General features: G+C 44.0%; 1 protein-coding gene across 2 annotated transcripts in view; it reads left to right on the top strand.

Annotated features, from left to right (window-relative positions):
* Window positions 1-18,633, top strand: part of PTPN11 (protein tyrosine phosphatase non-receptor type 11) — an 81,501-nt gene extending 62,868 nt beyond the window's left edge. The window contains exons 11-16 of one of the 2 annotated variants that reach the window (XM_032431262.1): window positions 897-1,051; window positions 2,000-2,067; window positions 2,566-2,717; window positions 11,909-12,021; window positions 13,843-13,944; window positions 14,651-18,633. In XM_032431262.1, the coding sequence (XP_032287153.1) occupies window positions 897-1,051; window positions 2,000-2,067; window positions 2,566-2,717; window positions 11,909-12,021; window positions 13,843-13,912 (558 nt within the window). In that variant the 3' untranslated portion in view covers window positions 13,913-13,944; window positions 14,651-18,633. Of the gene's footprint in view, window positions 1-884; window positions 1,052-1,999; window positions 2,068-2,565; window positions 2,718-11,908; window positions 12,022-13,842; window positions 13,945-14,650 lie in introns of both variants that reach the window. The other variant, XM_032431261.1, reaches the window with a different exon arrangement.
* Window positions 18,634-24,876: the final 6,243 nt, after the last annotated feature.

Raw genomic sequence — 24,876 nt, 5'->3', positions numbered from 1 at the left:
ATCTCCTTTAAAAACATCAGTAGCTTGGATTTCCTGCACCTATGGAGGACGAAGACGGGGCAGTCAGCAGTGCTGCTGCAGCGACCTCATCTGGGTGGACCCCGAACGTGGTGCTTTTGGTCTTCTGTAGTCTTGACCTTTGTTAATGATCCCTCTCCTCAGGAGAGCACTGGTGGCTGAGTCTCTTATTGCTGCCAAGGGGTGGCTGTGTGTTTAACTGGTCTTGTTTAATCCCTCTCAGTGGTATTGCAAGAGAGATTATTATTCCTCTTTGCAAATGAAGAAATTGAGGCTTAGAGATGTCTGGAGACCACAGTGATTATAACGGTGGGGTTCGGGCCTAAACCCAGCCTTCTGATCACAAAGCTTGTCTTTCTATCTACTTTGCATTGAACAGAAGGTTAAAACACTACGATGTAATAATAGAAGTGGATGTTTTGGGAGAGGGGAGGAGGGCTGGGTGTAAAAAGACAAAGAGGAACACGTGTCTTGAGAGGATAGCTGTTTTCTCATCTGCTGGGAAGAGAGCCCCAGGTCCCAGAGGCTTCAGTTGCCCCCTGAGTTGGACTACACACGGATGATGAGGAACGGGGACATTTCCTGCCACCGAGGATTCAGAAAGGTGACTCAGGTTGTAGCTTCCTGAGGAGCTAATTGCTGAACTGGACATTTCGGTTCTTAGGACAGAGGCAAAGAGTTGCCTTCAGGGTTGCTCAGCCAGCTCCAAAAGGAGACGTGATTGGGAAACTCCTCTGAGTTTTAAATGGAGCGTGAGGAGATTCGGTGCTGGCCTGCTCCATTGGCTCACGTCGGGTCTGGGCAAGATCAGAGCTGGGTGATTCCTCAACCCCTTGATTTATTTAATTCTTTTCTGGTTTTTCTTGGCTCTACTCCAGGGGAATACAGAGAGAACCGTGTGGCAATACCACTTTCGGACCTGGCCGGACCACGGAGTGCCCAGTGACCCTGGGGGCGTGCTGGACTTCCTGGAGGAGGTCCACCATAAGCAAGAGAGCATTATGGACGCAGGGCCTGTGGTAGTTCACTGCAGGTGACCGGCCCCTGCCCCCTCTCTGGGCAGCAGCCTGGCCCAGCTCTTAATGCCACTAGGGCTTGCTTTTACCTACTCACCCCAGCTCTTGAACTGTGAGAAAAATTTAATCTCTGTTTGAGGCATGCATAAACTGCATTAAGGGACACTTTGACCCCAGAGTATTTTTCTCATGGGTCCTACGGGACTGCCAGGTATTGGTGGTGGCCGGGCAGAGGGTGGTGAACTTGATCCTTATTCTCAGGGAGCCCTTACATAGTCTAGTAATGTCTGCTTGTGTTTTTTGCTTTTTTTAAAAATATGGTGATTTAGAATTCATCGCTTTGATTGTGATCCTATTTTCTTCTGCCACAGAAATAAGATACATTTCCCCCCCTGATAAGACACTTGTTCGCTTCAAAAGATTTGGACCACTCCCCACCCAGGCTCTGGAGCCCCGCCCGTGGCCTCTACCACGGTTTACAGCCTGCTGGCACCCAAGTCTGGGCTTCGTGGTTATACCGGGGAAAGTTTAGTTTCCCAAAGCTCATCCATACATTGGGCAAGTAGCTGTGTGTGAAACTATTCGCTTTCTTAAAAGCTACTGTTTATTGAGCACTTGCTCCATTCCAGCCTCTGAGCTTAGTGTTTTCCATACATTACTAACATTTGAGCCACGCAACAACCTTGTGAAGTATGTACCATTATCCCCATTTCACCGACGAGGAAACTGAGGGTCAGAGAGGTATGGGACTTACCTCAGGTACATTATACTGGAGAAGCTGGGCTCCAAGTATAGGTTGGACTAACTCCAAAGCCCTGTGCTCTTAGCTAATCTATTCAAATAGACAATCTTATAAATACTCCCAAGATCAGACATTGTTTCTGTTAATATTAGTAGCTTGGTTTTGAGTCTGAAACCCCCATGAACGACTCCATTGTCATTGCTCTTTGTCCTTCTGCCCACAGTGCTGGAATCGGCAGGACAGGGACGTTCATTGTGATTGATATCCTTATTGACATCATCAGAGAGAAAGGTAGGTCATCTGGAGGGCAAGAAGCGATAGTTCCTGTTTTTAGTTTATGTGCTAGTGAAAATAGCCCGGGGGAGAGAATTTGAATGTTAAAACATTTTCACAAAATCTGGGCTGAAGACTTTGACTTTCAGTATGTTTACGAGAGAAAAAAACTGATTCTATTTGAGCTTTTGACATAAAATGAAGCTTAGGAGCTATGGGTTCCACTGCCAGGGACTTTTGTTGAATGTGCTTCGGTGGTCTCTGCCCACCCACCTCATCCTGGCTGGACGTTATGGGGTTGGAAAGTGAGGGGGTCCCGACCTCCGACACTTTCTCAGGTAATTTTCTGGAATCATTTGTATCGGTCAGAAGGCCATTGTAGCCATTGGAACACGTTCAGTTAGAACATTAAAGACTAAATTTGCTCTATTTCTGAGTCTGCTAAAAGTTGTGCATTACACCACTTCATCCCGGTGCTGCGGTTTCTCCTAGTGCCTCATGGTGCTTGCTTTGCAGGCGTCGACTGTGACATCGATGTTCCCAAAACCATTCAGATGGTGCGGTCTCAGAGGTCAGGGATGGTCCAGACAGAAGCACAGTACCGATTCATCTATATGGCCGTCCAGCATTACATTGAAACACTACAGCGCAGGATTGAAGAAGAGCAGGTACCAATCCTGGAGGGGCTGGAGTGCAGATTTTCATTTTCTCTTCTGGGCAGCTCAGTCAGATACGCTCTCCTTTTGAGCAGAATGAGCCTCTGAGAGACAGCTGCCATTGTTTGGGAATGGGAAACTCGTTCCCAACCAGGAAGGGCCTCTCTTCACAACTCTGATATTTCAGTAGGGGGTAGCTTAGGGAGGTAACTGCTGTCGTTCTGGCCTGGCAGATTGGGGAACTGCCCCATGGAAAGGTTAGGATCTTCGCAGACAGACCCCAGGACTTTCACACGGTAAGTTTGGAACTGAAAGCCTCGAAGTTTCCAGCCTGTTCTGGTTTAGATCCGGACCGTCTTTATCTGGATCCCATCTCTTAAACGAATGCTTCACTCTTCATAGCACACAGCAGTTTGAACCATCAACTTGGTTGAGTTGGAAACAGTGAAACTTCAATTTTAATAAGCCATGCATAATGAAGAAGAATGTGGAGTTGGATCCTTTCCATTTGAAGCTATTCATAACAGACACAAAGCTGAGTTAATTAGGAATACGCTGAGAGGAGGAAAATGAGGAGACTGCTCCTTTGGGGATTTGGGCGTTTCCCCCCACCCCCCCTCAGCCCCGCTGCTCTGCTGCAGACAAGGGAGTGTCTGAACAGCGCGGATACCTGCCTGCCTGCTTTACCCTGTGTATTGCCTTCCAGAGAACCCGGCTTCTTAGAATGGTACCTGCTGGCAAATTGTGAGACTTCCAGCCTAGCAGAATGGCAGCCACATTATCAAAGCTTGGCTAGCCAAAGTAAGATACCTGTTAGTTAGCTTAGTAGGTTCTCAGTTCACATGAAAACACTAGAGGGGCACCTGGGTGGCTCAGTCGATTAAGCATCCGACTCTTGGTTTCGGCTCAGGTCATGATCTCAGGCTTGTGAGATTGAGCCTGGCATCGGGCTCTGCACTCAGTGCAGAGCCTGCTTGTCCCTCTCCCTCTGCTCCTTTCCCCACTGTCTCTCAAATAAATAAATAAAATCTTAAAAAAAAACCCCAAACACTAGATTGTTTTATTGTACAAAAACATCTTCAGCAATAGTGTATGTATGTATAGATATGTAAGGTCAAATAATCAACAAAGTACCAGTTTTGACCTTTAGTGCTTTAAATCTGACTTGGTGTTATCGTTAAGTGTTGTGAAATATTTAGATGGTTACTATAGGCTATTTTCTTCTTTCTTTCTTTCTTTTTTTTTTTTTTTTTGAAGATTTTATTTATTTGAGAGAGAGAGCACAAGCAGGGGGAGCAAGAGAGGGAGAAGCAGACTCCCCGCTGAGCAGGGAGCCCGATGTGGGACTCGATCCCAGGACCCTGAGATCATGACCTGAGCTGAAGGCAGATGCTTAACCAACTGAGCCACCCAGGTGCCCCACTATAGGCTATTTTGTATTTGTCTTCCAGTTATACTGAATTTGGGCCAGGAATAGTTAAAGCATAAAGTTCCCCAAAGAGAAGGACCTCCTAATAAATACAAAGAGTATTTATAAACATAGTATAAACACAGTTGGTACAAATTCAGGAATATCTTGAGGCATATAATGTAATCTTGTTTAGAAAAGCTGGGGGAAAAGCTCTCTTTATTTCATTCAGAAGCTTTGTTATTTATTCTTGTTTTGGCGACTTGAGGGCCTTCCCCTCCCATCCTTGATAGCACTTCGCATCTTCTCATTACCATATATAGTCTCTCTGACCCTAAATCTCAAGTTGTAATTTGGATTTAGGAGCTCCTTTAAAAATATCTTTATCACTGCTGTTTTTGGGGGTCGGGAGGAGCTAGACAAAAACAGAACATGTTCCTTAAACAGTGAAGCTGCCTGAGTTTTAAATTAAGCAAAAGAATGAAACTCATTTAGGATCATTGGTTAATCCTTTTAAATACCATCATTTCCACAATTCTAAAGAGTTAAGGACCTTCTGGATTGAAGGAATTTGCCAAAGAGGGTAAATGAAAAAAGAGTGCCTCAGGGGTGGTGAGCCCGGGGATGGAAGCAGGAAGTAGCGCCAGGAGGAGGCGAAGCAGAGACAGGGGGGCGTCCAGGGGAAGGTGCAAGTGAGGCGAGTTTGAGAAAATTCTCAAGTTTTTATAAAGGATTCTTCCCACACTCTGCCATTTACTTGAAAGTAGATTTCTTTGTTAACTTCCACTTAACAATATTAAATTTTTTTTTTTAATTTGCAAAAACAGTGTATGGAATTCCCTTCACCCTGTTAACATTTTAACACACTTTATCATTCATTTGTATTTTCTCTCTATATATACAATATGTACTTTTAAAAATGAAATGCTCGTAAGTTGCCACCATTTGTGCGCCCTTGGCTCTTAATACTCTGATGTGTATGTCCTAGAAATGAAGACATTCTTTTACCTAACCATTGTGAAATGATCAGAACCAGGGAGCTAGCATTGATACGGCACTATTTTCTAATCTGCAGACCATATTCAAATTTGGCCAGTTTGTCCTCCTCCGGTCTTTCTGTGGTCCAGGGTCCCCTGGTGCATGTGGTTGTCAAGTATCTTTACTTTCGTCTGGGACAGTCTCTCAGTCTTCATCTTCCTCGACCTTGCCATTTTTGAAGAGTTCAGGCCAGTTATTTCGTAGAATGCCCCTCAATTTGGATTTGTCTGATGTGCTCCCTCGATTAGATTCAGGTCTTGTGTTTTTGACAGGACGGGCACAGAAGTGATGTTGCATCCTGATACCTCCCGTCAGGAGCACCTCTATTGATGCGTTTCATCGACTGGCAATGTTCTCTTTCTCCACTGTACAGGGACGATTTCCCCCTTTTTAATTAATATCTTATAGGAAGATGTTTGAGACTATATAAATAACCTCCTTTCCATCATACCTTTTGCCCACTGATTTTACATGTCATGTATTCACTATTCTTGCCTGGAAAAATTACTCCTGTGATATCTGCCCAGTGGTGATTTCCTACTTCCATAATTCCTTTTTCCCATCTGAGTACTAACCAGGCCTGACCCTGCTTAGCTTCCAAGATCAGACGAGATTGGCGCGTTCAGGGTGGTATGGCCGTAGACCTTAATTCCCTTTTCATTTATTAGGTGGGAGCCTTCTCTAAGGAAGAGCTTTCCCTTCTCATTCATTCATTCATTCATCATTCATTCATTCATGTCAGAATGGGTGATAGTTCATTACTACTATTTATTTTGTTGCTTAAATTGTCCCAAATTTGGCTAGTTGGGCACCTGTTCAAATTGGTTCTTGTGTCCTTTTGATAGTTCCTATTTTTGAGTACTTCCTTTTTTTAAAATGATGTTTTTATTTAAATTCCAGTTAACATACAGTGTAAAATTGGTTTCAGGTATAGAATTTACTGATTCAGCTCTTATGTACAATATCGGGTGCTCCCCACAAGCGCCCTCCTTAATCCCCTCACCTAGTTCACCCATCCCCCACCCCTCTGGTAACCATCAGTGTGTTCTCTGTAGTTGAGTCTGTTTCTTGGGGGGGGAAAAAGTCTGTTTCTTTGTTTGCCTCCCCCCCATTCATTTGTTTAGTTTCTTATATTTTTAAAGATTTTTTATGTATTTATTTGAGAGAGAAAGAGCAAGTGAGAACAAGAGCAGGGTGGACGGTCAGAGGGAGGGAGAGAAGCAGACTTCCTGCTGAGCAGGGAGCCCGATGCAGGGCTCGATCCCAGGACCCTGGGATCATGACCTGAACTGAAGGCAGCCGCTTACCTGACTGAGCCACCCAGGCACCCCCATCTCACTTCCTTATACTTTTTGACACCAGAATATGAAGACTCATCCTGTACTTTCCCAGCTGTTTTTCATAGGGGCCCTGATTCTCTTTATTGTAGAGTGAGTGGTATTTGGAAGCCAAGATCTGGGTACTGGCTGTGCTTATTTGTGCTGGTATAGCATTATTTGTATGGCTAATTGCTAATTAATTCGTGCTCTAGTTGAGCCCTTGCTCTACAACCTCATATTTATATGAAGTTTATATATTATATGAGGTATATATGTATACACACACATACTCTCCTCCCTCCAGTAGTTTTTTTAAATTAACTTTTTATTTTGGAATATTTAAACTTCTAGAAAAGTTGCAAAGATAATACAGAGTTCCTATGTGTGCATCATCCATTTCCTGTAACGTTAACATCTTGTATAACCATGGTACCTTTATCAAAACTAAATAATTAACCCCGATGTATTGCTGGTAACTAAGCTCTGCGATTTATTTGGATTTCACCAGTTTTCCCACGAATGTTCTTTTTTTGTTCTAGGATCCTGTCCAGGATCCCACATTGAATTTAGTGCCCCTGTGGGTCTGTACTAGTTTCTTAGTCTTTGTTTCTCATGACCGTGACACTTCTGAAGAGTTCTAGTCAGGTATCTTGTAGAATGCCCCTCAGTGTGGGTTTGTCTCATGTTTTCTCGTGATTTGATTAGAGTAATGGATTTTTGGGCAGAGTACCAATAAGGTGAGTTGCGAGGTGCCCTTCTCATCACTCAAGGGGCACCCGATAACAACATGGCCTGGGGATATTAATCTTCATCACTAGGCTTAGGTGGTGTCTGCCAGATTTCTCTCACTGTAACAGTGACTCTTTTTCCTTGTCCTTACTCTGTTCTTTGGAAGTGAGTCATTTAGTGCAGACCATACCCAAAGGAAGGGGAGGAATTAAGCTCCAGCTTCTAGAATGGGTAGTTTCTACATAACTTATTTAGAATTCCTTTGTAAGGAAGATTTGTCTCTTCTCTCTATTTATCCTGTTTTTTCTTTTCTTTTTATTTTTTTGAGAGAGAGAGTGCATGTGCACACAAGCAGGGGAGGGGAGGAGCAGAGGGAGAGAGAGAGAGAGAATCTTTTTTTTTTTGATGTTGTGTTCCATGATTCATTGCATATAACACCCAGTGCTCCATGCGATACATGCCCTCCTTAATACCCATCACCAGGCTAACCCATCCCCCCACCCCCCCTCCCCTCTAAAACCCTCAGTTTGTTTCTCGGAGTCCATAGTAGGGAGAGAGAATCTTAAACAGGCTTCTTGCCCCCCGCACGGAATGGCATGGGGCTTGATCTCAGCGACCCTGAGATCATGACCTGAGCCAAAATCAAGAGTTGGACACTTAACCGACTGAGCCCCCCAGATGCCCCTAGAGCATTTTCATTTGATCCTTTCTTCCTGCTCTTGGCTTTGGGGCTTTTCTTTTCTTTTCTTTTTTTTTTTAATTAATATATGCTTTATTTTGTAGTCTTAATTTTTTTTTAAAGTAATCTCTATGCCCAACATGGGGCTCGAATTCACGACCCCAAGATCAAGAGTCGCATGCTCTACTAACCCGAGCCAGCCAGGCACCACAGGCTTTTTTTTGTAATTTACAGTTTAAGAATGGACTGCAATTACTTCACGTGGCAGGATATTTAATGCCAGATGATTTTCGAGACTTGTGGTTGGACCCTCCTCTCATCCTTGACTGTATCAGCTGTCAAGCCCGTAAGATTTATTATCAATATTACAAAAGGTTTGGTAACTCTGCTGTGTCCTTGAATTCAGGTGAAGGATAGATCAATTTCAGACCATTTTTTTAGGGCTCTGTAACAAGTCACCCTCTGCCCCCCTAAAATCAAAATAACCCCTCTCCCCTGAGATTTTTTTCTTGTTCTATATGGACAGCCTGGGCTGTCACAGTACTGAGAAATAAACTCATCTGATTTGTGGATCAGTTTTATTTCTTGTTCTTTCTCAATAAGCTAAGAAGCTCCAACGTTTTTATGTTTTTCTTTGAGTGACTTAATTCACTGAAATAATTCCTGTCTCATTTGTATTAAGTATTCCCCATTAGAAAATTCTTTTGTAATTTATGTAGAAATACTTTTTTTTTTTTTCCTTCAAGAAAGTAGTAGGGAAGGAGAAATGGGGGTTGCTGTTCAGTGGGTATAGAGTTTCAGTCATATAAGATGGAAGAGTTCTGGAGGCCTGCCGCACAGCGATAGCATGCACTTGACAGGATTGCACTGTACACTCAAAATTTTGTCAAGAGCCTACATCTCATGTTATCTGTTGTTTTTCTTTTACCACAATTTTAAAAAAAGTGTTGAGTAGAAAGCAAGCTTATGCTTCAACTTATTGATTGTATATTTCACATTTTTATTTAAAAAAAAAACGAGTTAGGACTTTTCAACTCCAGATTAAGGTTTTGTTTTTTTTTTAAGATTTTATTTATTTACTTGACAGAGACATAGCGAGAGAGGGAACACAAGCAGGGGGAGTGGGAGAGGGAGACACGGGCTTCCCGCCGAGCAGGGATCCCCATGCGGGGCTCGATCCCAGGACTCTGGGATCATGACCTGAGCCGAAGGCAGACGCTTAACGACTGAGCCACCCAGGCTCCCTGTTTTTTTTTTAAGTTATTTTAATAAGGCTCCACACCAGTGTGGATCACAACACAGGGCTTGAACTCACAACCCTGAGACCAAGACCTGAACTGAGACCAAGAGTCGGTGCCCAACTGTCCAGAATAAGTTTTAAAATAAGTGATGTTCTCTGCCAGGTCTTCCACTTAATATTTCATTTTAAATTCTAGCTTTAAAAAAATTGTTTCCTGTGGAAGTCAGTATTTCAGTGCTAAAAATCTGTGACTGCTTTTTAAGGCCTTTCGATTTTTAAAAACAGTTGTTCAAAACATTAAAATACTGTGTAGAGTAAACAAAACGTTTTCTCCTTGGATTTCTTTTTTGCAACTTCTTCCCTAGACTATAAGTTCCGTGATGGCTGCTTGGTCAGTTAACAAACTGGTTGGGCTGCCTTAACAGAGCCTGAATAATAGTGGCTTCAACAAGATAGAAGCTCATTTCTCTTCTAACGTAAAAATCTGAGCTGGCAGGCCATTTGGGAAGGAAGTGGGCAGCTCGGCTCCATGGGGTCATCCAGGGGCCTGGGCACCCAGTCGTCCTTTAGGACGTTTCCTTTTCCACACGGTTGCAGACAGCACGATGAGGCGGACAGCAAGCAGCTAGCTGCCTGTTCATGTCAGGCTTTTTCTGTGGAGAGTCAGACAGTGAATCTCTTAGGCTGTCCAGCTTCCTTTTTATTTTGGTCCCATGTTCACATATGGTCGCAGAGATGCTTTAGAATTTATAGGTTAGAGTCGTAACAACTCTTGTTGTATGTGAAATAAGATTTTCTACTGTTTTGGGGCGAGTTTAGAGTAAGGAGAGGAAGAAGAACCTTCACCAGTGAATTTAAATTTGTTTTATGTTTCATTTTGAAAAAAGTTTAAAGTAATAGTACTATACCTAAATTGGACGTTTTGTCACATTTCATCCAAGTTTTTTCCCATTTACTTATTTATTACTAAGGTAATCTCTACACCCCACGTAGGGCTCTAACTCACGACCCCAAGATCAAGAGTCAAACACTCTTCTGAGTGAGCCAGCCAGGCACCCCTCTTTTTCCTTTTATAACAGCAATCAAATGTGGCAGGTATAGCTGTCAGCCCAAGCGCACCCCTCATTTCTATCCTTGGAACCCCAGGGCAATCACTAGGCTTGCAGTCTTTTTTTTTTTCTTTTTTAAAGATTCTATTTATTTATTTAGAGAGAGAGAATGAGAGACAGAGAGCAGGAGAGGGGGAGGGTCAGAGGGAGAGGCAGACTCCCCGCCGAGCAGGGAGCCCGATGCGGGACTCGATCCAGGGACTCCAGGATCATGACCTGAGCCGAAGGCAGTCGCTTAACCAACTGAGCCACCCAGGCGCCCTTGCAGTCTTTTTTTTTTAAAGATTTTATTCATTTATTGAGACAGAGAGAGATAGAGTGCGGGCAGGGGGAGGGCCAGAGGGAGAGGGACAAACAGACTCCCCACTGAGTGGGGAGCTGGACGCAGGGCTCGATCCCAGGACCTGAGATCATGCGCCAAAGTCAGACGCTCAACCAGCTGAGCCACCCAGGTACCCCTGCTTGCAGTCTCTTTTTATATTTTAAAATACAAATACCAATAATCTACACATAGTAGATAACATTGTTTTATACGTTTAGAATGTTCAGCCAGATGGTATCTTACTGTTGTATTGTTCTGTAATTTGTGTTTTTCCACTTAACATTGATAATGACACCTGTTTTGATACACATAGTCTCTCTTTTTGTTGCTCCTCTTCACTGTTGCAGATTATTTCATGATAGGAATACATCACATTGATTCATTCTCTTGGTGTAAACATTATTAAGAATAACATGTCACTAGACATCCTTTCATAGCCCTTTTAGGCTTCTGTGTGTGAGTTTCTCAAGAAGCGAATGTTCAAGGTTGTCGAATATAGTTTTGTTATTACTGGATACTAACTGGTTAGTATTGCGAGTTTGGACTAAGAGCGCACCAATTTACCCTCTCCCAGCGGCGAATGGAAGTCTCTGCTACACGTCAGTATTTGATGTGGGCACGCTTTCTAATATTTGCTGGTTTTCTTGAATAATCCTAGAATGAAGGCAACATTATATAATGATGATTGGTGGGTTCGATTTTCAGAATTGGTTGTTTTTAGGTGAACTTAAGAGTGAAGAGTGATAAATCATCTAACCGGGACTCCTACCAAATATGGTTCACTCTGCATCTGTAATGAGATTACATTCTGCTGGTTTTCCTTGCCAATTTTTTTTTTTTCAAGGGTATCATTAGAGCCAAAAATGAAGTTTTAAAGGTGCTAGGGTCTTTTCTGGGCTGGGGGTGGGAGGCGGGGAAGAGACGCTAAAGCATTACCATCCTTTGTACCTGTGGGCCATTTTTACTTGGAGTGAATTTATTTCTGGAACTCTTTTCCCAACTGTTTATCTGAGAATCATTAAATGTGTTGCAAGTGAACTATGAAATGATTAGATGTTAATGTGGCAAAGAAAGTGAGAATTCTCTCTTAGCTCAGAAATAGATACATTTGATTTAATATACTAAGTTGTTAATGCATGACTCTGTGCTTTTGAATTATATGGTTCAAAAGTACTTTTCACTTCTATGGTGTTACTTACATTGAGGTGAATTCCCTGACATTTGATCAACATATCATTATTTAGGGTCCAGCCTTTCTGTCTGCCTGTCTGTCCGTCTCTCTTTGGTAAAATGCCTTCTTTGCTTCTTTTTCCCTTTAAAAAAGTCCAATTCCTCATATATGCAATCTTCACCTTTCAGAAAAGCAAGAGGAAAGGGCATGAATACACAAATATTAAGTATTCTCTAACGGACCAGACAAGTGGAGATCAGAGTCCCCTCCCGCCTTGTACCCCAACACCATCTTGTGCAGAGTAAGTAATAATGAAGGAAATTCTTTCTACCTGAACACAATCCTATAGAAAAGCTTAAAAAACAGCAGGTCTTTGCAGCACACGCCTGTCATTATTGTTGCCCAGCTGAGTAGTGAGTGGCAGTGGCTTTCTGAACTAAATTTTAATTCACCTAAACCAAAGGCTGATTGGTACACTATTTGTGATTATGTGAGGTTATCGGTATATCAAGTAGTGGTTCTCTAAGAAGAATCTTCATTTTCCTTTTTATGGGGTGGGGATAACTTCTGTTGTTAATGATAGACAACAAAAGTGGGTAACACCCCTTTGGTTGTGTTAAGACTCTTTGCTAAGTAAAAGCAAATAAGTTGACCATTAATGTCTCGACACGGTCATGATCTGTTAATTTTCTGGTCAACAGAGAACAGACATCTCCTTTGAGCCTTTAAACCAAGAGTCTGCAAACTACAGCCCCCGGGACAGATTCTGGCCATGCCCTGTTTTTGTACAGCTCATGAATGGTTTTTAAGGTGTTATATTTAAAAAAAATGAAAATAAAAACGGCAGCACAAAGAATATTATATGCCAGAGACTGAGTATGGCCTGCAGAGACTAAATTACTTACCCTCTGATCCTTTTCAGAAGAACTTTGCCAACCCCTTGTTTAAGCTAAAACATGTGTTAGGAGAACATTTGTTAAATTGATTATGTGAACCGCAGTGGTAAATTATTGTTTTTCTCTATATTCTAAGGTAGTCTGTGGTATAACATTTACTTTTTATTTTCCCCCAAGAGTCTTATCTCTGTTTGCTTCTGATGTGGATTTTTAAAGCCCTGCTGACTTTAATACTCTATATACACGTTTTAGATAGCAAATATGAGGCTTGTATTTACATTTGGCTTCTAGTTAACATTGAAATGAAATTATACAGCAAAAGTATTCTCTCCACCAAGCTGCCTCTTCCTTCTGCCTGCTTTTTCCTTTCCCGGTGGACTGATGGGGAAAGTTGGTATTTTAAATTGCTATCTGTAGTCATTTGCCATGGCACCAGCTCGTCCGGGCTCTGAGTCCTGGCCAGAGAGCGTTCCCCGAATATTGGCAGAGCTCATGAACTCTGACGACTCCCTTATTGCCAGTGGCCTCCCCGTGCGGCAGGTTCTCTGCCTCTCCACTCCCATCATGTTCCTTACAGGGTGTAACGCAGGATACCCCGGACCCCAAGCCCCTTCTTGTCCCTCTCAGATTGGCATCTATGGCTGCCGGGTCCCCTGTCCCCCCAAGACTGCTCTGATTTCCACTCCCTGCTCAGCAGAATGGAGTCTGGCCTCTGATGCACTGGCCCTCCATCCCAGAGCCCTGCGCCACCACTGAGCTTCACCTCATTGTTCCCCTTCATGTAGCTGGATTCGGGGCTACATGGGTCTGTGGGTCTCACTGCACCTGCGCTTTCCTTCCTTGGACCTCTTGCCCATTAGGATCCCTCTGCTTGAAACGAATACCTGTCCTTTCTATGTGCTCACGTCTCACCCGGCTTGAAGGTCTTACTCAAAGGCCTCATCGTATAGGCCTCCTTTGCTCTGCCCGCCAGAAAAAAGGCTCGCTTTCCTCCAACCCCAGAGAGCACGGGGACTCGAGGCTCTTACTCCACTTTGAGCTTGATATTGCTGTATGTTTTATGTCTTACAGCCCGTCCTAGAACGCAGCTCCTGGGGCCTGTGTCTGCACCGTATCGGGTCCTCAAAGAATGGAGTATGTGCTTTATAAATACCATGCGAGCTTGGACAGCATGGTCGGCGTTTTTATTCATGTTTTCTTTCCTTTTTTTTTTTTTTTCTTTTCAGAATGAGAGAAGATAATGCTAGAGTCTATGAAAACGTGGGTCTGATGCAGCAGCAGAAAAGTTTCAGATGAGAACACCCACCAGGACGTCAGCACAGACCTAGGTATTTAAATGGAAGCGCTCACCGGTTGTTGATATCATTTGTGGTGTTTTTAAGCAGGCAGATTGTTTGTGAGTATTCTAGCGAGGGGCACCGTAACGAAGTTTACAAACCAGCCTCTTTTTTCTCTTCCTAAACTCCTTTTTTCTAAGCTGGATTTATTTTCAAGTTCATTAAGGATTGAAACCAAATACAGAATTAATTCTGGGAGGGGCCACGCTGGTACTTCGTTGTGGAGAGATGGTTGGTACGGGTGAGCAAGAGCAGATGGCAGTGCTCCTTCCGTTTGTATTAGAGTCGGTTGACCCGAGCTGTGCTGGGAGATGGTCTGTGGGGACCCGGGAAGCGGGGGGACACAGCTCTGGAGGGTCGGCATCAGGATGCCCGAGTTCTCATCCCCCTTGGCCCCTGCCGGGCTGTCTGACCCAGGGCTCTGGCATCCCTGGGCCTGCGCCCCTCTCACCTCCACACCCCTACGAGCTCTGTCGCTGGGAACTCCTCTCGCCTCTTCCCTGTCAGTCACCCCTGTAGACAGTGACCCACTTCGTGATGTGTGTTGGAAACTCACAGTTTCAGTATTGCACGGTGAAATTCCCATTGCAGTGGGTAGTATATTTAAAAGCTATCCATCTCCTTGAAAAATGGTTTAATGCCTTGAGAAACTTTTAGATGTGTGCTCCTTAAAAATTCTAACTTATTTCTTCCCCAGATGTGGACCTTTACCCTCTCCCTAAAAAGATCAAGACCAGATGCAAGAAAGTATATGTGAAGAATGATTTGAATTTGGAAGGCTTGTGTTGTGGTTGACTACCTTTGGATAAGCAAAATTCGAAACCATTTAAAGACCACTGTATTCTAACTCAACAATACCTGATTACCAATTACTCATTTCCTCAGATAAGAAGAAATCATCTCTACAATGTAGACAGTGTTATATTTCATAGAATTTTATTTTAAATTGAGGAAGCAGTTAATTGTGCTCTGTATTTTACAGATGACGGTGATTCAAATTCTACTTATTGGCATTTTCTTCTCTTTTTATAACCTTAAAAATTCAATTATTTTTCTCTTTGTGAGGGATGACAGGGCACTTATAAGAGGAAAAACGTTTTGGGAAGGGTGACAACATCCCGTGGGAGTGAGAACAGTTTCATTTATCATTGCTTATCCAGTAGTGGAAAAGTCATTTGATGGCCTCTTTTTTTGGCTAAATGATCATTAGGCCAGTGGCCCCAGACTGTCAGAAGTCGACTCTCTACCTTTGCATTGCCATTAAAAAATCATGGGAAAAAAGAATCATGGAAACTTGGGAGAAAAGGTGTGTTTTCTTCTTAGCGGATCGCCAGTTACCATTCAGCCTGTTGGCTGAGAAGGAGGTGGTGGGAAAATGTTTGTCATGTTTTCTTTTCATTTGAGTCATCGTCTTGTATTTAGAAAAAGTGCATCTGTGGATAACCAACCAGTGTCGTGGTTATCGATTGTTGGTGACAAACCACCCCGAAATGCAGTGGCTGAAACCATACTTCTTTTGTTTGCCTCCTCCCTGTTCTTCAATCTGGGTTGGGCTCAGCTGAGCTGTTCCTGTCCTCTCGCTGGTGTTGCCTGTGTGGTCAGCTGGTCGCCCAAAGACACCGGGATGGCTGGGCTTCTTTCTGCAGGTCCCCGGGCCTCTCCTCCATGCGGTGGCTCCCAGGGGCCCCGCCAGCAGGGTAGCTGGACTGCTTACATGGCGGCTCAGAGCTCCCGAGGGTGTCAAGCAGCAATGGCCAGGCCTTCTTAAGACTTAAACCCAGAACTTCTCCTGCCCTCTGTTGATTAAAGCATCACAGGCCCAGCCCAGATTCAGGAAGGGGGGATGGCACGAGGGCACGAAGCGGAGGTGTGATTCACGGGGGGCCCCCCAGAGTAATAGGCTGTCAGAACCAGTGTCACAGGAAAACAGCAATTGTTAGCAAAAGTAGAAGCTGCTGGTGACGTTGGGAAATGGAAGCCGCTTCTAATAGCTGGTGTAAGCTGGAAGTCAAACTGAGAAATAGAGGGCCTTCTAGAAGCTTCCTGAACCACTTCTGCTGGCTCTGAGCATATTTTCTGAGCCGTCACTTGGGGAAACTGGTCTCGTAAGGATGGATGTGTTGAGGGGGCAGAGCATCTGAACGCAGAACTACCCTGTCCCGGGGCCCCCCGCAGAGGGCAGTGCTTCCTCCCTGCCCGAGGTTTCAGGCAGGCTGCAGCCCAGAGGGGGCGCTCCTCACGAGGCCGCGCCTCAGACTGGATGAGCAGTAGTTCGTTTTGGTTCCGATCAAGCAGTAAGATTTGCTGCCGTTCTACCTGAAGTGCCTTCTCCAGAGACGTCCTCTTTGCCCTGTGTGTGGAATCAGCCTTCAGTGGGTATGTTTCAGTGAAAGTGTCATTGGTGGACTTTGTAAGGATAATAAAATGCCACGGTGACTTGGCCATAAGGTTACGGTCTCCTCACGCAGATTCTTCTGGCTTTGGCTCCCAATCCAGCCCCGGTAGTACTTCCGTTCTGAGGTCTTTACCTCCCGTGAAACCTTGAGGTAGTTTGGGGACTGCCTTCGCTGCCATTTTCACAGACAAAATGCACATCGACCCCCCCCCCCCCCCATTGAGCCTAGAATGGCTTTAGAACGCAGGTGTGGCCCAGAGGTAATTACCTTCTAAGGGGAATGTCAGTAACTACTGTCTTCTCGTCAAGCTTGTAAAGGAAGAGATTCCAGTTCAGTATGTGCAACAACGATCTTGAATCCTGTTCTTTTTATTGCATTGTCACATTGAAATTTTCTAGTTTGCCTTGATTTTGTGGTACAGTTGAGACTCTGGACTTTGGAGCCCAAGTCTTTCACCAGCATACAAGGGTTTATCTGCTGCATTAACGTCTCCGCTTGTAGCTTAAGATCAAGTTGTTCTGTGCTTGGAACAGAAATGCCTGATCTCGGCTAGCTGTGTTTGTTACAGGACATTGATTTCATTTAGATTTCCCTCCACGGAGTCAGCAAACCATCATGTTATGTAAACTTCTGCCAAGACAAGATTGTAGTAGTCCCGAGGTTGCCGAGGTTTGTCGTGTGTCTGGTGAAAAGGGGATTGCAGGTTCTCAGCTGAGATTGCTCTCCCCGAGTTGGCATCAGGGAGCGAGGCCGTGAAGATGTGGGGAGGTGGGGGTGCAGGTGTTAAAAAGTAGTGGACATGAAAGTTCGAGAGAGGTGGTTTGTGAGGAGGTCAGAGGGCGCGGGGCCAGCGCAGTCAGAACCCGAGTAGGTTGAATCCAGTTACCTGGCAAGTAGGTGTCATAGATACAGGGATGCACTCTGCTCCCGGGTTGCTGGTAGACATTAAATTTGCACAAAATCCCGTAGCTGGTGGAGTATTTTAAAATGATAAGCATAGGGTTTTATATTTGGGGTGAAGAAATTATCTGACACATGGTATTGGGGTTTTTTTAAAAAGCCAAATTTCAGAGTCTTAAGAGCTTTTTTAAAAAAATAAATAAATAAATAAATAAAAAAGACACCTCACCTCCAGTGTGTGACCCTCCTGAAAATCACGGACCTCTCTCCCGTTGAATCAGTGACTTTTCAGATGCGGCTAAATGGGGATGAGAAAATTGCCGTATGACTTTCTTGGTGTTTGTACTTTCTTTATGGAGCCTAGGTGCTTTGGAACAGCCAAGAAGATTATCAAGATTATTTTTAGGGGCTCTTTTACTGGGGATCTGAAGAACTAATATGACATCCTGGGTTATTTCTAGTTCGGGGGGAATGTGGAAAGGGTATGCAATTGTGAAGTGTTTTGTTGTAGCTTATTAATCCGTAAGGGGAACTTAGACTGTAGACATAAGGACACACCCAGTACAGTTTCTGTTTTCTGTATGTTGTTGGGGGAATAAAGTTTTATATAGCAAGCACATGGCCTCCCGGATTTCAAGATGCCTTTATTAGGATCGTAATGTTGTTGAAACCTTTCTCCCTCTTCCTCTTGAAAAATAAGTTCCAAAATACAGTTTATTGTATCTTCCATCATTGAAAAGTTTGTTCTTTTTTCACTATGGGCAGTTCACACAAGGCAAAAATATTAAACAGTTGGTTTTAGTGTGTTGTATAACTTTACTGTATATCAAACTAATTTCTACAAGTTTTCATCCTAAACCTCAAATCATGTAATTAATAATTTGCCTGTTTATTTATGACATAATTGTGATTCTTTTATTAATAAAAGCTAACGGAAAAGGATCCTTTATTAAGCTGATGACTAGACCTACATTTAATTTTCCTGCATTATATGAAGTATTGTACCAGAGTATTAAAAGATATGTAATATTTTATTGATAAATCTATCCTTTAAAAGGAATACATTTTAGGATGTCATCATTTTGATGTGAATCATGTAAATGTTGATAATATGCACTGTTTATTATACATTTAGTGTTTCAAGAGATTCACTTAATTGCCTTTTTGCCCACGTATTATGTAGTCTGTTTGCAATTGTTTTTAAAAAATGACATGAAAAGAATAGTTTATGTAGAGAAACATTAGTGGATGTTACTTGTCTCCCCACCTGTGTTTATGGGTGTTAGTTCAGCTGCGTTGGTGGTTGCAAAGCCGTGTTATCAGAGTAAACGTGTATTTGTAAACTGTATGGGAACTAAGAATTAGGAATAAAACCATTTTCTTATATTATGGTATTGGTCATTTACGTCATTGGAAATGTCCAGGAAAAACTGGGATTATAGGTCACTCAACCTCTTATACCGGCCAAATGCTGACATTTAGCAGCTCGTATCTAGAGGATAACTCGGAATACAGAATCCATGAGTCAGTTCCTCAAGCATTTATTGAGCACCCACTCAATGAATAGCTTCGGGAGGCAGGGGATTCTATTTGCAAGAACTTAGGAGTAACTAATAGAAAGTATGTCTGTAAAACATAAGGAAATGATCAGGAAGCATACAAACTGAGTGTAAATGGTGCCAGGTGGGGATGACAGAGGAGGCTCGTAGGAGTAAATTGTATACCACAGGACACCAGCTTGTCCCTTGAGAATAGATTTAGGCCACAAGCAAACAAGGCCATTTGCTGCTTCTGACAGCACTGCATGAACATTGGCAGAAAGAAATCATTTTATAAGAAACAAAACAGGTAGTTGTCAGTTCTCTGCTGTAAATCTAAGGAGAGATTCATATTACTCATTTACACTGTGAAACACTATTGTCCTCTCGGTCTCAACCGAGTTACTTAACGCCTATCAGTCAGATTCAGCTGGTTTTGTTGGTGAGACCAGTCCTCTAGCCATTCACAAAGTAGGGAGCCCCTGGGCAATGCCAGACGCCTCCCGTGTGCTGGACTCGGGCCAAGCGGTGACTGAGACAGACATGGTGGCCACCCTCCCAGGGGTGACATTCTAGTGGGAGCTGGGCCTCGCACGAGTCAGAAGGCAGAAATGCTAACGGATACAGGCAGTGCTTGAAGATGCAGGCTGCCCGGACAGCAGGAAAGACAGAGATGAGACAACTCCTTCCAAACGATGAGGATTAGGAGGAGGGGCTCTGTGCTCCCGGGGTGGTGACCCTCTGGGGTTCCAGAGGAGGTGTGGGTGCGCTGGCGGCCTGGAGACGCCTCATTCCCCATAATCCTTCCTGAGATCCTGAGAAGGCAGTGACAATATCTTGTCTTCCACACGTCATGAAAGAGCCTTCTAGTTCTACAGTTCCTACTCACAAGAAAAACCCCCAAGAAAATGTGCAGATTAGAGACAAAGCCGGAATTCCCGTAACAAATCAATTGTGGACAGAGAACTGAGGGTTTATTTGACTCGGTCATCTTGTCAGTGAAAAGCTTCTGAAGAAAGTACCTGCTCACTGTTGGATCCCATTACACGTATGCTTTGCATCCAGCCATTTGCTTGTGCTCTGTGAGAGGCCGCACAAAGGGACTGGCAGGACCTCGAGTGAATGGTTTCACTGCAGGTGCCGTTCTCCCCACCCGCCCCCAGGACCCAGCTACGCTTCCAAATAACTGAATTTGCAAAATGATAATGAGTCCAAAATAGAGATTTGCTGTTTTATCAATAGCAGCAGTTACCAATGAGCTGATACTCATGTCATTTGAGGTCAGATGATTTAAATCCCGAAGTGACATCATGATAGAAAATATCGCTCCTAAAATAAAGGTTGTGAGAAAGTGATATTGCCCTGTAAAACCCGCCGGCAGCGTATGGACGAAGAGATTACACGTGCTCCTCAGACTTGAAGTCCTCGCTACCTGATCAGACTGTAGAGTTATACCGGACCGGCAGGGATTTGGGGGTCAGATTCTCTTCCATTCAGCAGAGATGAAATCCACCCCTGCAAGGTGCTAGGCACTGAGGAATGGATGAACAAAACAGTTCCTGCTTTCGAGGCGCTGGGTGTAGCCGGGGAGGCAGATAGTTCTTTTTTTAAAAAATATTTTATTTATTTATTTATTTGTCAGAGAGAGCAAGAGCACAAGCAGGGGGAGTGGGAGAGGGAGAAGCAGGCTCCCCGAGGAGCAGGGAGCCCGATGTAGGACTCTATCCCAGGACCCTGGGATCATGACCTGAGCTGAAGGCAGATGCTTAAGCGACTGAGCCACCCAGGCGCCCCGGAGGTAGATAGTTCTAACTGGACTGGAGTAGTCAGTATTTGGGGTGTTAATGTCAAGTGAATGTCAAATGAATACCTAGAGGAATGAATTAGGGGGAAGTTAGAATTCAGTCGTGGGGGTCGCCTGAGCTTCTTCCTGACCAGTGAACCTCTGTGTGTATCTCTTTCTAAAAATGAACGTGCAAGACAATAGCTGTTTCTCTGTTCAACTCTTGCATCTCTATCACTGAACAAAGAATAATTATCGTGATCCATATGGATGCCTTTCTAGAACTTTAGGGACACATTTTTGCAACGAAATGGAGTACATTTTTACATATTTTAGTGTTTCCAGTCTCTGTGTATCTATCCACTGCATTTTTAACTGTTCAGTTCTTGTCTAAATTCACTATTTTGGGTCATCTAGGCCAGTTTTGCTAGGACTTCCTTGTGTAATTTAGAGTGTACACTATGGTTTGGAATGAGCCATTTAATTCTGAATATAATCATCACCAACATCACATTTTTTAAGGGAAAAATCAAAATTCATGTCGTAGAGGCAAAGGATTTTTTTTCCTGCGTCGTGTTTTCATAGAAACTCACAAAGCAAAGTTAAATTGCAATTTAGTTGGAGTGCCTGGCTGGCTCAATCTGAGAAACATGTGACTCTTGATCTCGGGGATTGTGAGATTGAGCCCCATGTTCGGTGTGGAGATTACTTAAATAAATAAAAAACTTTAAAAAATTGCAATTTAGTTTTACAATTAATAAAATTCCTTTATTAAGAATGATAACATTATGGGGCGCCTGGGGTGGTGTGGTCGGTTGAGCATCGGACTCTTGGTTTTGCCTTTGGTCATGTTCTCAGGATCGTGAGATCTAGCCCTGTGTCCAGCTCCGAGGTCAGTGCAGAGTCTGCTGGAGAGTCTCTTTCTCCCTCTGCCCCTCCTGCTTCTGCTGTCTCTCTAATAAATAAATAAATAAATCTTAAAAAAAAAGAACAATAACATTCAAGCAGGACTATTCATAGAGAATTTGGGTGGTCTAAGCCCCTGAGTTTTAGCAGTGTGACCGAGTCTTCCAAATGATGGCATTTGAATGTGGTTTCATGATTCAGTGTCGTGTGCTTGCTTTGTTTTCAAACTATTTCTATTGTAATAAAATACACAAAACATAAAATTCACCGTTTTAACCATTTTATTCACACTGTTGTATGACTGTGACCACCATCCATCTCCAGAACCATACCATCATCCCAACCAAAACTCTGCACCCATTCACCAACATGGCTTTGTTTTTAAAGTGTTCCTCTCCTGAGGCTTAAGGCTCTTCTGAATTTTGGAAGTTTGCATATTTTTTGAATCGATAATACATTCACTTAGAATGAAACGTCGAAGTTTCAGTAGGGCACACAGGGAAAAATCTCTCCACGTCTTACCTCCCACGAAGAGTTTCCCATCATACCCCGAGGACCGGGAGCAACTTCGAACACATGTCCCTCGGTAAAGGTGCTGGTTGCAGGGGTCTTACACTTCTTACTAGGATAGGTAATGCTGAGTCGTCCCCCAGTGAGGGTGTACCTGCTTTATCCCTGGCAGCCTGTTGCCTCGCACCTTCATCCGCTTGGCATGTTGTCAAACCCGCACCTTGTCTGTCCGATGGGTAAAAAAATCATGGCTCGATGTAACTCCGTTTGCATTTCTCACAAAAGTGAGGCTGAGCATTTTTAGGCCTTTCTGTGAACTCTTCATGTCACTTGACATTTTTTTTTTTTTTTCTATTGAGTTCTGGATCTGTCTTGTTTTGAGTTTAGGAATAAACTATATTTTTCTAATTTTATTTTTTCCCCACCTCCGAGGGGAATAAAGATGTTTAATTCTCTACAACTGACTGAGGTGACTGGAATTACTGAGTCACCAGGATCTGTTTCTGTAAACTCTTCTGTAGGTGTGTGTGGGATACACCTGTCTGGGCTGGGAGTTGTGGTTTTGGCCTTGCTTGTGATGATAATTCTCAGGGGGGAATGAGGAGACCAGCCCGGGAAACACGTTCTCAGCACCCCCGGTGATGCTGGATCTCTACATCAGCTGTCACGTGAGACCGGTCTTAATTATCCCGGCCACTGGGTTGAGAATGACTTCAGATTTTCTTTCAGATTCAAAAGTGCCGAACAGTATGCATGCAAGCATGCATCCATTCAACTGCTTATTAATGAGTACAATGAGTCAGGCATCGGGCTGGGTGCTGGGGGGAATACAAAACAGGTGTCTGTCTTAATCCATGGCTTAAAGGACTTTATGGCCCATTTAAGGGAAGGAGACACACACAGGCTGAATACAAGATGGAAAGTAGAACAGCTATGGGCGAGGCCTGGCTCAAGACTAAGGGGCTAGAAGGACATGCCCACACTACCCCTCATTCACTAAGGGACAGTTACGTGTCAGCCACTATTGGAAGGTTTGGACAGATTATTTCTTACCCGTAAGGTAGGTACCCTCCCCCGTCTATGTTGCTCGCTGCCGTGTGTCCGGTGCTTGGCGCCTGCACGCACCTGTCGCTCAGTAGTTCAAGATCTGTGTGGAGAGCGGTGTCACCACCACCCAGTTGCTGAGGCCAGAAACATGGGACTCGCCCTCAACTCCTTGAGCCTCACATTCCACCCTCGGCTTGTCCAACCCACCAGCCGGTTTTGCCCTTCCAAAATCTATACTCCGTCGCTTCTCCCTATCTCTACTACCGCCACCCTCATCTAGCCACAGGCACTTGTGAAGGTCAGGGAGATAGGGCAACAGTGTTCTTGGAACCTGGAAAGATCTTAAGTGGCCTCTCCGTTTCCAATCATGCTCCACTATTGCCTTTCTCCCCACAGAGGGGTCTGTTAAACACGCACATCGGATTCCAACAGTCGTCTGCTCTCCAGTGGCTTCCCGTCATGCTCAGAATCAAATCCCATTTCCTTACTGGGCTTCTGGAGTGGACAGAACTTCCCTGCATGGGACTCTCCTCCATATCTTATTATTTATTTATTTATTAAGATTTTATTTATTTGAGAGAGTGAGCAAGTGAGAGAGAGAAAGTGCACAAGCATGGGGAGAGGGAGAAGCAGACTCCCTCTGGGGTGTCGAGCAGGGAGCCTGATGCTGGGCTCGATCCCAGGACCCTGGGATCATGACTTCAGCTGAAGGCAGACACTTAACTGACTGAGCCACCCAGGCGCCCCTCTCCTCCATATTTTAGAGTATTTTGCATCCCTGATCCTGACCTGGTAAATGTCAATGGTGCCCATAGTCACGGTGGCAACCACAGGCACCCCAAATTCCCCTGGAGGGGGTTAATACCTTCCCTGGCTGAGAAGCTCTGCGGGACAATTGCACATGCTGATCCCTGTTGCTGAAAGGCTCTCCCTCCAGATTGTCACATGGCTGACTTCTTCTTGTCATTTATATTTCAGTTCAAATGTCATCTTCCCAAAAATACCCTTCTGAACCACCCTAAGCAAAGTGGAGACCTCCCCAGGCACTTTCTATTATGTCACCCTGTCTTGTGTTTGTCACAGCACACGTCGCCACCTCAAATTATCCTGCTCTGTTTATTCGTTGGTTGATTGTCTTCTCCACTAGAATGTCAGCTCCGAGAGGACAGGGACTTTGTCTTGTTCTTCGCTGGATCCCCTATTGCTGTGTTAATAACTTAATACAAACATAGTGGCTTAAAACAACACAAACTTGGGGCGCCTGGCTGGTTCAGCTGGTAGAGCATGCAACACTTGACCTCAGGGTTGCGAGTTTGAGCCCCACGTTGGGTGCAGAGATTACTTAAAACTAAAATCTTAAAAAAACAACACCACAAACTTATTATCTTATGGTTCTAGAGGTCAGAAATCTGAAATGGGTTTCACTGGAGTACAGTTGAGGTTTTAGGAGGGGTGCATTCCCCTGGAGACTGTAGCGGAGAATTCATTCCCTTGCCTTTTCTACCTTTTAGAGGCTTCCCACATTCTTTGCCTCCTGGTCCCTTCCTCTATCTTCAAAGCCACGAACAACTGGTCGCGTCTCATGCTGACATTCCTTACTCCCTATTTCACTTATAATGACCCAGATGATTATATTGGGCCGACCCAAATAACCCAGGATAATCTCTCCATCTCAAGATCCTTAATTTAATCACACCTGCAAAGTACTCTTTGCTATTTTAAGTATATGGCGCTCTGATCTCCTGCTGTTGCTTTCCATTGGCTCAATCCATTGGCCCCACCTTCCATTGGCCTAACCCATCCGGAAGCCAGAGAGCCAGGAGTCCAGGTGCTACGGTCTATA

This window comes from Phoca vitulina, unplaced genomic scaffold (assembly GCF_004348235.1).
Source record: "Phoca vitulina isolate PV1807 unplaced genomic scaffold, GSC_HSeal_1.0 scaffold46, whole genome shotgun sequence".
NCBI lineage: Eukaryota > Metazoa > Chordata > Mammalia > Carnivora > Phocidae > Phoca > Phoca vitulina.
Note: the sequence above shows the minus strand (reverse complement) of the source record. Positions and strands in the feature narration are given on the sequence as shown.